The sequence below is a fragment of the Mustela nivalis genome, assembly GCF_964662115.1.
Source record: "Mustela nivalis genome assembly, contig: HAP1_SCAFFOLD_1329, whole genome shotgun sequence".
Lineage (NCBI taxonomy): Eukaryota > Metazoa > Chordata > Mammalia > Carnivora > Mustelidae > Mustela > Mustela nivalis.
In genome coordinates, this window is record NW_028135335.1 from 14577 (window position 1) to 27314 (window position 12738).

At 48.8% G+C, this 12738-nt stretch overlaps 1 protein-coding gene across 1 annotated transcript in view; it reads right to left on the reverse strand.

Moving 5' to 3' along the window:
• The window catches only part of LOC309857827 (monoacylglycerol lipase ABHD2), an 82700-nt gene that overhangs the window by 11947 nt on the left and 58015 nt on the right, over positions 1-12738 (reverse strand). The window contains exons 4-5 of the mRNA XM_082750586.1: positions 9326-9501; positions 6877-7044 (exon numbers count right to left, since the gene is read on the reverse strand). Of these exons, the coding sequence (XP_082606712.1) occupies positions 6877-7044; positions 9326-9501 (344 nt within the window). The remainder of the gene's footprint in view (positions 1-6876; positions 7045-9325; positions 9502-12738) is intronic.

A 12738-nucleotide genomic window follows, 5' to 3' on the forward strand; every position in this document is an offset into this window, starting at 1 on the left:
TGCTGGTTGTCTGGTCCTCCCCTGGCTGGTGGACTGGGCGCAGCTGTATTCTGCTCTGAACGTGAACCCTGCCGGGATAAGGCAGTTAGCCAAAGACAGAAAGATGAAACAAAATGCTTCCTTAATTTACTGGTCTCCTGCATCAACCCTGACAAAAGTACTTATATTCCAAACAGTGTCTGGGTTAGAAAATCAATTTGGTCAATAGAGAGTCAGCCAACACATCCATTGCTATAGTGTTTCAATTAAAGATTAGGCCCTTTAGAAGAAATACACTTCAAAAAAATCTTCAAGACGTCTACATCGCTTATCATTTTTAAGTGTTATTTATTGATTGCTTCCACATGAAAGCGTTGTATACTTGGTCTGCTCCAGCAAAGTACCCAAGCTCAGGAAGAAATTTAAAAGCCTGATAAATTTCATTCTTGCAGGTTTCACTCTTGTCATCCTAATGGCTTCACATTTTATTTATGGTCAGATCAGATAATGTCATTTAATTTAATCCAATTTCACTCATCATACAAGAAATATTTTAATAGATCCTAGATAAAAAAAAATCTATGAATTATAGGGGCACCTGGGTGGCTCAGTGGGTGAAGCATCTGACTCTTGATTTTGGCTCAGGGCATGATCTTAGGGTTGTGAGTTCGAGCCCTGCATTGGGCTTCATGCTGGATGTGGAGCCTGCTTGAGATTCTCTCTCTCCCTCTCCTGCTCCTTTCCCCTGAACACATGTTCTCTCTCTCAAAAACATATATATATATATATGAACTCTACTGAAGCAAGTGGTGAGGAATTTTTTTTAAGAATGAAACGAATTTTTAGAAGGCTAAAATACAGCGAAAAGAGCATGTGCGACAATAAAAACAACTTGCCCATAATGACTGCTGGAGCTGGCTGTGCACCCAGCAGCCAGCAGCATTGAGACACGCGACCCCAGCCCTGGCGCCCAACACCCTGAGCCAGGCCACATTGCGCCAGTTCTCAAGGCTGTGCAGTTAGAAAGCACGGACTGCATCCTTCGAGGTCACCGCCGGGGCCCGGCTGTCTCTGTATAAAGTCATAACTTAGGAGTACGCTCAAGACAGAAAGAATTCTCGGCTCAGCAAGCCCAGTTCTCAACGGTCCTTGCAAACGTTCACACAGAATCAGCAGCACAGGGCTGAGGCAGAGGCGAGATCATCTGACTGTTCAAGTCAATGTCCACCTTCTCTCCTCCAAGCTGGCTCCCGGAAAACAGAAAAAGTCACTGCTATTTCCTACTACTTGCTGGACTCCGTGCGCCACACTTTTATATTAATGCTCACTTTCTCAACAACCTGGGTGAACTAGGTGTTCAAACCCCCATTGGCTAGATGCTAAAACACAGGCTCTTTCCTTATGGGGGCATTTCCTGAGCCTCTCCCTCAAAGTGATGTACTATCTGTTAGAGACGAATATAAAAAATCATATAAAAATTGAAAACCAGGGGGCACCTGGGTGGCTCAGTGGGTTGAGCCTCTGCCTTCAGCTCAGGTCATGATCCCAGGGTCCTGGGATTGAGCCCGCATCGGGCTCTCTGCTCAGCAGGAAGCCTGCTTCCGTCTCTCTCTGCCTGCCTCTCTGCCTACTTATGATCTCTATCTGTCAAATAAATAAATAAAATCTTAAAAAATAAATTGAAAACCAGAATCTGGTCCCTGCTCCTGAAAAGGACAATGTCTGAACAATGTTCTTTATAGACAGACCCAGCCAAGAAGCTCAGACTGATTCTGACTGTGCTCCCCACCTCCCCATCCAATGGTGAGCAGCTCCCCAGCAGCCCAGAAGCTGCAAGGCGGCAGGCCCTGAAGAGCAGAGCCCGGACCCACCAGGCCCACTGCCAGGGCTCTGAGAAGCTCGGGGATGTGCTTTTGCCTTAAACCTACGTGTCCAAGTGGGAGCTCCCCCCTTGCTCCTGAGAAGTCTCAGCAGAACACAGTCCCTCACACAGAGAGGTGATGTGGCCTGCAGTTCAAAAGCGCGAGCTTCGGGACTAGACCATCTGGATGGGAAACCTGGGCCACCTGCTCATCAGCTTTGTGATCTGGAGCAGGTTATACAATCTTGCTGGGCCTCAGGTTCCTCGTCTGTAAAAGGGGGACGGCCTGTTTAATACATCCTATCAGTACTCAGAATAGTGCCCGCTACACAACAAACACTATTCATATAAACAATAACGACCCCTGCCACCGAGTGGGGGAAAAGTTGCCTGAAACATTCAGCTGCCTCCCTCCTCCTGTCCAGTCCTCACAGAAAATACCCTGCATGGGAAACGTGCACCACCCCGGACTGGTGCTGACTGGGGAGCACCACACAGTCTGAAGGCTGCTCCTGCCACTTACGAGGGGTGGGACCCTGGGCAAGCCTGTGGCGTGGGGACACTAGCATCGACATCCAGATGTCAGCGAGGATCGGAAGAAGGCTCAAGGTACCCTGGCACTCGTGGATCAGTGGAAGCTACATGGGAAGTGCTGTCATTCAGGATTTTCCTTAATGATTTCATCCTTCAAAGGCAGCATGAAGGACTCTAAGTCACGAGAATGCCTAAGTACCCATTTAGGAAATTCTTCCGTGTGCGAGAGATCTGTTTTTCACACTTTCCAATCACATCAGCAAAGATGTCCAGTGGCAAGGGACCGGTGCTTATGTGCTCTGGAACAGTCAGTCTGATAAGTGGGGAAAGGTCTTCTACAATTTTCTTAGAGAGACCTTGGGAGGGGGCGGTATTTAACGGGCAAAGAAGAATGGAAAGTTTCCTGTTAATCCCCTCTTTACTTTTCCTCGGGTCAAGATCAGTCTCCAGTGGCCACAGAGGGGTGTTTGCAGGGACTCGTCGGCCCATCCTCTGCTCGAGAGCAGTGCAGCTCGCACAAGGGAAGGCTCCTGTGACCATCAGGGGCATGAGTTTGAGACGCGGTTTGCCAACATCACCTTATAGACAGTCATCTCTTGGCCCTCACCTTGGTCCACAGTCAGCATTGATGCCGCGAGCACGTTCTGGAGGCCGAGCAGGATTCTGGGCACGGGGAGCCACCCCAGGGAGCACAGAGACAGCTGGCTCCCATCAAATGGCCTTGGGGAGACTGGGGCTTAGAGAATGACTAGGGGGTGAGAGCAGGGGACAAGGACTCTCCAAGAAGGTGACATCTTAGTTGAGACCTGAACGACGAGAAGTAGTTAAGTGAAGACCAGAGAAGGGCCGTCCAGACAGAGCTGGGGCACACCTGTGACAGGCAGCCCTCGGGCCAGAGACCCCTTAACATCACATCCAGCCCTCCCGCACGGACCAGGCTGACGCAGTTGGGGGTCTATGAACGGCGAAGGGAAGGAGATTGAAAAGAGGCTTAAGACGGCTCTGCTTTTTTTTTTTTTTTTTTTTTTTTTATCTTTTCCACTGAAAAGCAGAGGGAGGGAACAGTAATACTAAATAATAAAATAAATAGAAGAGGCTTAAGAAACCGATCATCCAACCACAATGTAAGGAATGGATTTGGAGCCTGAGTCACGGACAAAAAAAGAAGTCAGCTAGGGAAACGAAGGGCTGTTAGGGACCGCTGGTGTGACGGTGACATTGTGCTAATTATTTTAGGAGCCAGACCGTGTCCTCTCCAGTTCATATGTTGGAGTCCTAGCTGCCACTGCCTCAGAATCTGACTGTATTTGGAGAAAGGGCCTTTAGAGAAATAATTAAGTTAAAACAGTGTCATTGGGGTTGAGTTCCAATCCAGCCTGACTGGTGTCTTCATGAGGAGAGGAGGGCACAGACAGAGAGACACACACACACACTCGGACACACAAGACAAGGAGAAGACTGTCACCTACAAGCCTGGGAGAGAAGCTCTCCCGGGGAGGTGGCCCACACCTTGAACTTGAACTCCGGGCCTCCGGAACAGTGAGAGGGTAAGGGTCTGTCCTTGAGGCCACCCAGATGGCGGTATTTTATGAGGGCAGTCCTAGCAAACTACAGCAGTTTACAAAGAGTCTGCATAGTTTAGCATCATACACCAAAATAGTCACAGATGGAAGGAAGGGCTTTTCGGGACAAACTCCAAAATAATCTTCGAAAGGGCAGGAAAGGGCAGGAAGGGGGTTGTGGGTAAAATGAGACTGGCCGTAAGCTGAGTAACTGTTGAGGCTGGAGGGTGCGTACACAGAGGCTCATTTGACGATTCTCTCTACTTTTGAACATTTCTCTAACAGAAAAAAATTTTTTAAACACTGAAGAGGAAACATATCTTCCGGGTCATCCGCCCTCCTGGAAAACTACCAGAGTGCGACCAACTATAGGAGTTTACCTCTAAAATGCTGATGAAACAAACTGTAACTACGGCAAATGACAGGAGACGGTTAACTGACTTTGAAAACCTTGGGGGGCTGACTTCTCCCTGGACGGGCTGACTTCGCCCCATGGATTCTCCTTGCGGGGATCCAGCTCACCAGCCCCCACATACCACGCCACCCCGAGCCCACTCCCTTCTGTTTAGGAGCTCCAACTCCTGGGACCTCAAGGACCCAGTTCTGATGCTGTTCCGGGAAGAATCCTTCCTTCCGCAACACCACCGCTTGCCTATGGAGACAGGCGGGTTTCTCTCCGCTGCTTCCTTCCCCATTATCCTGTGGCATGGTGATTTACTGATGGAACGTGTCTTATTTATCTGGGCGGCAGAGAGCATGGCCAATCCCTAGCTTGCATGAACAGATCTTCAAGTATTTGAATAAGGACGAACTGAACATTTAATGAATAAATACTATATGTTAGGTGCTCAGCTACCTGCTAAGTCCTTAGTAACCCAAGTTTAACTGGACAATTGTGACCCCCATTTGGGGCTCTTGAAGAATCTGGAACTGATTGTTAAGTCAGAGGCAGGGCGGGGGGCGAGGAGACCTTCTCTGTGATGGTCCCTGTGCCACACCGCACCCACTCTTCTCTGCTCCTTCAGCAAATCCCCCAGCTTGTGTGCAAATGTCTCCCAACCTAGTGTCCCTTCCCCATGACCCGTGGCACAGCACTCCTGGGGGCAGGGGGGCCTGGTCCACACACACCCAGCACTTCTGCTAGCTCTGACATGATCCCGGACCCCGGAGCAGCCAGACCCAGGCTCTTCTCTTAGCTCTCCTGCTTACCAGCTCTATGCCTTGCCCCAGTTACATGACCTCTCTGTGCCTCTGGGTGGCTTCTCATCACAATTTCACTAAGTGTCCCGCTGGCTGCTGTGGAGATGAAAGGGGTGATGTCTGTGTGAGACATCAGCACAGGGTCAGGCACACGTTAAGTGCCCTTGCTGGTATCTCGTCTTGTTTGTGACAGTTCGTGCGGTTAGACGGCACTCCCAAGTCTGTCTCTGTCTGCGGTCCTGAGTGAGGCCAAGCCATGCCTCCTCATTCTCAAATTGGGCAGACGGATTTTTATATCCACGTACAGGTCCTTATTATAATCCTTGCCCATTGTTCTCACTTTTGTGAGAGTCTGCCTGTTTCTGCCTTTTGGATCCAATCCCGTCTCCTACTCGCTCACTCTTCTGTTCCTGAGTGATTTGTAAATCTGGATCTCCACCTCTATCTTCAGGCCACCAACCAACTGTTGAGCAGAAGAGTCTGTAACACAGGGTCTTTAGTCGTGGGAGTGAGACGAGAAGCAGCGGGGCGCAGGGCAGCCTCGTGGGCCCAGAACAGGTGTCCCGCTCATGCCTCCCTACCCGTGCCCTACACGTCACCAGCAGCCGCATAAACCGGCACAGCCTTGCTGGAGGACAGTCTGACAATATGGACAAACAGGCACACAGAATGTCGACTCTGAAATTCTAGCCCCGGAAATTCAGCCCAAAGTAGTCATTAAAGAGTAAAAACAAATTCTATGCGAAAGATATTTGTAGCATCATTATTTAAAATGCCAAAAAACTCTAAACTAAATGGACTACAAAGAGGAAGGGTTAGATAAACAATAATGGAATAATAATAGCAACGGGGCTCTTAAAAAGATTAAATGTAGTGACTACGCACCTTTATGCTAGCGAATATAAGATTATTTAAACTAAGTCACCACAGATATACACACTAAGACTGCCTTTAAATAAAAACTATGTACACACAGATGAAAGAATGGGAAGATAAACCAATTGAAAATTAGAGTTATGGTGAGATGGTGGATGCAATTTTTGGTTGTTTCCCATTAAAACGCGGAGTAATTTCTTTGGTTATAAACAACCCCAGTGTTTGTGTGTATTCAAACACAAATCTTATGTGTTTATTATTTATGTGTGCATCTATAATATGAAGGGAGATTTAAAAATAAGAATCAAGAACGGGCAGCCTGGAAGACAGAGCCTTCGTTAATACGGGACTTCAGTTAGAGGCAAGAAGCACTTGTCTCAATATGAGATCCGGTTACTCTCTGCAAGGAACTTGGAACCTGTGAGTCACTGATATGCCAGATTTCCTTCCCAAAGACATGCATGTGCCTCATCGCAACCCTTGCCCGCCGCCAGTCACAAGAGTCCTGGAGAACTGGGGTGGGGATGGCTCAGTGGTGCCAGGCGTGGGCTGCAGGGGGGCCCCTGGCCCTGCTCTGACACCTAACCACCAGCAGAGGGCAGCGGGGACGTCCTGCCCCCTTGACTTTCACTGGGTCTCCAGGAGGCAGGGTGCGCTGGGGGAGGTTCCGGGCCCATCTGAAAGGCTGACCTGAAGCATGGCATCGTAAATGCCCCATACACACCAGCTGCTGGCGTAACCCCGAGCCCCGCTGCCTCTCCAGAGGGGCATAAATTCTGAACTCAGAAAGGTACAGCAGGACGGAAGGGACAGTGCGCTCATAGTGAGAAGGATAAGGGGGATTCCACGTGGCCGTGGCCTTACCGTAGGTGAACATGCGCGGTGAGGTCAGCTCAATGTTGGGCAAGGCGCCCAGGTGGTTGAGCACGGCGCACCGGTAGCCGTTTTTCTGGGCATAGTCCACAAAGGTGCGGATGTACTGCTTCTCGCTGTGATTGGCAATTCCCGGGCAGATGACCATGGTAACATCATCTATGGGGTAAAGAGAAAAATCCCCATGAACCGCATGAGGCGTGATGATAAATGGCCGTGACGATACATCACTGGCCTAGAAAACAGCAGGTGGGAAACTGACATCCATGTTTCCACTAAGTTCTCTGGGAAGAAGCGTCTTTCCCTTCTCGGGTGGAGTTAGCCCGATGGGCGTTTCTCAAACTATTTACGGTGAAGGGTCAGTTGTTAAAATTCCCAATCGTGGACAGACAATTTTGAAAAATACGATAAAAATTAATGACTGCAAAGGTGAAATGAAAACAATTTAAATCTCAATTTTTTATTATTAGATTCAGCAGATACAAAATTACTCAGCCACACTGCTTTCCAGGTTTCCAAGCCTTCCTCTTAATTTCTGTATGAATGACGGGGATGCAGGCATGGAAAAACAAGAAGTGGTCTGCACAGACTTCTTTGATCAAGCAATCTGACTTCCAGATATTTGTCTACAGATACAACTGTACATTGTGCAGAACAAGAGATGTACATGACAGGTGATAATGGCAAAAGAGTGAATACAAGCTAAATGCCCCCAAATAGAGGTCTGGTTAAATAAATTATTGCACATCCAAGTGATGAAATGTTATGTAGCCCTTACAAATAATGAGAGACATCTTTACAGGTGCTGATAGGGTGAGCTCTCCAACATGTATTAAGTGGGAAAAAAAGCAAGGTGTGGAAAAGGATTATGAACGCTGCCATTTGCATGGAGGGGAAGAAGACATCTATGTTTAGAAATGCATCCGCTAGCCCTGGAATCGTAGTGAGAAACCTAACATTGGGTACCACTGGGGAGGAGTGTGGGTGGGCAGTAGGAGTAGAAGAGAGATGTATACTTGCTCTGTATATCTTAAAGATACCTTTTGAATTTTCTTTTTTTTTTTTAAGATTTTATTTATTTATTTGATAGATGGAGATCTCTCAGGACCACAGATTACGTCCTGAGCGAGTGGTACTCTGAAGGACAAAAGCAGGAAGGTGTGATGGATTGACTGGGAAGGTTACATTAGTGAGGGGAGGCAGGGGCTCTCCCTCTGAGGAGGTGACAGCTGAGTTGAGACCTGAGTGACAAGGAGGACGCAGTCATGGAGGGGTATGGGGCCGAGTGTAACAGGCAAAGGGAACACCCACTAAACCTTTGGCACCAGCTTGTCAACAGCGCTGGTTACCGTAAAGAACTGAAAGGTACAAGGGGTTTACTGGAACTTCCTCCCAAGTAGTTACCAAGATCCTATAAAAACCAAGGTGCCTTGGGGCGTCTGGGTGGATCAGCTGGTTGGGCATCTGACTCTTGATTTCGGCTCAGGTCATGATCTCAGGGTTGAAAGATCGAGCCCCTCGTCGGGCTCCATGCCCAGTGGAGAGTCTCCGTGGGATTTTCTCTCTTCCGCTGCCCCTCCCCCTACCACTTGTGCACGCAAGCTCTCTCTCTGAATAAACAGATAAAATCTTTACAAAATAAAAAAGCACAAAAAACCCCTCAGACCTAGGTGCCTTGCATACTATGGAACTGAGAAGACACGTCCTCCTCTAGGAGGGGCAGTGGGAGGCAGCTGGAGTCCTAACTCCACTCACTCGTGAGTCCTCCCGCGAAGCTTTTTGTAACGGCTGCTTACTAGGCAGGCCGCACAGAGCAACACTGGCTTCCAGCAGCGGCAGTGATCGAGAGGTTTCTGACAGATAGGTATCCCAGAGCCCTGTGTAAATGGACCCAAATGTGTCTTTTTGTCCACAGCAACCTACACAGAGGGTGCCTGCGAGCCTCCACCATCTGCTATTACCCAACAAACCAGACCAGCCTATGCCGTGTCTCTGAGCTTTAGTTTCTCTCATCAGTAGAGTCAGGACAATAAGGCACCCCCACCTCTTGGGGTTGCTACAATGCTTAACTGAAAGAACAGGACCTACAAAGCTCTTAGGAGAGTCTGGCTTCTATTGCTGTAATCAAACCAGAGGCCTGGTCCTGACGGGGCCTGGGCTCCACGTTCTCCCACAGCCCCTTACACTGAGCTTCTGTATCTCATGGGAGGACTAACAACCACGTCCAGCATTGCTGTCTGAGGGGCGCAACGTGGTATCCAGCAAGCACGTGACAGCACGAACCCTTGCGGGCTGCCCCTGGGTGATGAACCACAGTGGGCTTCCTCCTAGCCCCCAGCGCGATGCTGAGTTGGCGGGACGAGTGCATACACCGTGCTCCCTCCCTGCCCAGTGTTCCCATTCCGGGCAATGGCCCCATCGCAGACCTGCGCTAGCTCACCTCCAACACAGTGCTCCGCCAAGGGCTCGAAGAGGTCGAAGGTCGAGGTGGCTCCGTCAGACATGGTGATGAACTTGCGGTGCCCGTAGGGGTGTGGCGACCTCACCCTTCCCATCTTCCCATACAAGGCCGTCTGGATGTGTCCACTTTTCCCCCAGATCAACGGTGGAATGTATCTAAGAAAGCAGAGGAGGAGAGCTCAGTTTCTGCCACGCTCCTTGAACAGTGCATGGAAAAAACTTCGAGCAAACGTCTTTCAACCTATTTAAGTTCTTTTCCTGACAAGTTCTGTAGAGGAAGCGTGAATATGGGATTTTCTGTACCTTACATCCATGCCAGGATTGGCGCCCTTTCCCCACTTACTAATACATCCTGTATCAGATCAGCTTTAGAAACCACTGGCACATGTTTACACAGACAGGATTTCAAGTTTACAGTGTTAAGTAATTCGATACGAGTTATTTCTGTAACGCAGATGAAAAAGCAAAGCAACTAATACATTTTGAACACATGCTACATCGCAGAGCTAGCCTCATTATCAGATGAGCTAACATATATAAAGTATCTGGCACACGGCCTACACTCAGTAAATGCTCACTTCTTTGCCTGCCCCCAACAAGACCGGCCCCAGCTATCGTGGGTACCCCGTTAACCAAACCGGCTGCTCTCCCAAGAGTCTATGAGTGCCTCGTGCAGCTGTTGGGGGGTACACTGTATGCTCCAGAGAATGTGCTGGAAGGGCAGAGCAGTGTAAATATTTGTCGGGTTAAGTGAAAGATAAAGGCTTGTTAGCCCAAGCAAGCCATGACACCATCCTCACCATCGTCCTTCGTGAAAACACGGAGTGACCCTGGTCCCTGGGAGTAAACGCAAAAATCCCCAACTAGTTAATCACTGGGAAAACAGGGTACTCTGTTACAACTAAGAAATGATTATAGTTCGCAGCCCTGGCGTGGGATGGTCCCATTTCCTGAAACTGCCACTGATTTCTCTTGGCCAGCCTTGAGCCCAGGCCTGGTGGTTGGCCAAGATCTGGGTTCTATGTAAACTAGAGTCACAGAACATGAAACATGGTAATGACATCCATCCCTCATCTCTGTATTATATCACAGTGATGAGCACTTAGTTTCTTAAAGATTTATTTTAAGAGAGAAAGTATGCGAGCAGGGGGAGGGACAGACGGAGAGGGAAAAAGCAGATTCCCTGCTGAGTGGGCAGCCCGACGTGGGGCTCGATCCCAGGACCCTGAGATCGTAACCTGAGCTGAAACCAAGAGTCGGAAGCTTAAGTGACTGAGCCACCCTGGTGCTCTGTGGTGAGCAATTTTTTTTTTTTTAAGATTTTATTTATTTATTTGACAGAGAGAGAGATCCCAAATAGGCAGAGAGACAGACAGAGAGAGAGATGAGGAGAAGCAGGCTCCCTGCTGAGCAGAGAGCCCCATGCGGGACTCGATCCCAGGCCCCAGGGATCATGACCTGAGCCGAAGGTAGAGGCTTAACCCACTGAGACACCCAGGCGCCCCGGTGAGCAATTTCTTAAGAGCTCACTTTAACCCATTTCCCAATTCTTTTTTTTTTTTTTTTAAGATTTTATTTATTTACTTGACAGAGAGAGAGATCACAAGTAGGCAGTAAGCAGAGAGGCAGGCAGAGAGAGAGAGGAGGAAGCAGGCTTCCCGCCGAGCAGAGAGCCCCATGCGGGACTCGATCCCAGGACCCTGGGATCATGACCTGAGCCAAAGGCAGAGGCTTAACCCACTGAGCCACCCAGGCGCCCCCCATTTCCCAATTCTTGCCTATCATTTCCATCATACCTGTTGATCCTAAAAACCCTCCTTAAATTAAACCAGACTTACTTTTTATTTTTTTCTTTTTTTTTAAAACTAATTCATTAAGTCTCCACAAACTTAAGAGAAGTGAAGGTATCACCTTAAGCCAGCCAGTGCCAGAACAAACTTCCTCTGTGCTGGTGCGGAGGAGAGGAAAGATTATTTTAAGACCTTGGGACATTTGCCAGCGTGACACCATAGGTGCAAATCTCAGTGCCGAGGCCATGGCATTCGGGAAGCAGATAGAAGCGTTTATAAGAAATGAGTGGATTATGACAGCAACCAAAAGCAAGCCTATAAAGATCACATCAGCTGGACAGCTCAGTATTGCACAAGATTTAGCTACAGCATTTATAAAGGGTTTCAGACGATAAATTACAAACACGGGGAGGGAAGTGATCCAAGAAACCAAATTCCTGGTTGCACCCAGAGGAAAATTCAGAGATAATTTTGTTTATAGAATAAATGAAAATAGACATGTGCTGAGGTTAAACAGGATAATAGAAATATGAACTAAATTTCATATGCGTATCTCCTGATCTTGTTCAGAATACAAGAGAATTTCAGAAAATGACAAAAGAATAAAATAAAATCTTTTCTTGGTAGTCCGAGGCTTCCCATATAATGATGGCATGTGTGGTCATCCTGATGCTGCCCCCCTGATTCGGGGTCATGTCACCTCTCTGAGGTGGCCTCTAGCCCCTACTCTCGTCCACTTACTCTGGCCTCCACCTGCCAATGGAGTGAAAACCAACCACGTGCGTAAAAAATTACCCCTCAAGAAAGTCATACAGTATGCAGAGGACAGGAACCCAGCTCTGCTGAGGCTGGGGCTGCTGTGGAGACTACCAAAGAGGAAGATTAGGTCATTGTAGATAGTTGACCATAGTTCTTGAACTTTCTCAAAGGCAAAGGGTTGACTTCAAAGTCCATACTGTCAAAATGGCATCAGGCAAAAAGCTGGGGAAGAGAAGCCCAAGAGAAGATGGATCCTCAGTTCCCCCTCCACTGCATGGGTCCTAAGTTGCCCTAGGAGGCCCGCCATGCCCTGCCCGCTTGCGTCTTTCTGTGTAAGTTCAGATAAGCCAGAGCCACTGGCCTATTTCCACTCAGAAGAGGCGTGCTGCCTGCTGTGCTATTTTTATCCCAAGAGCCTTTGCTCAAGCTGTTGCTTCTGCCTGGAATATTCCCCCTTTCTCCCTGCACACCCAATTTTTCTGTTCTACAGCTACTATCTGTCTTTCAAGACTCACTTCTAATCAGGCTGCTGGGGGAGCTGCCCCTTCTCTGTGCCCCCCGGCAAAGCACCGCTCTTGGCACCGCTCACCTGTGCACAGCTCCGTCCTGGCACCCAGGGGGCCTGATCGACATGAGGGCTCTTTTCAAGCACATTCTTCCCCACCAGCGGCAGGCCAGGCTTGTCCAGCTTTGTGTGTCTCCCCAGGGCGCCCCACATGCCGAGCACGAAGGGAGGACTGCTGGGTGAACTGGGAGCGGACCCACAGAGCAGGCACAGAAGAAACATACACCCTAATAATGTGAGTTGGGCTGTAGCACGATTGGTGTTTGGTTCCTGTCCTCT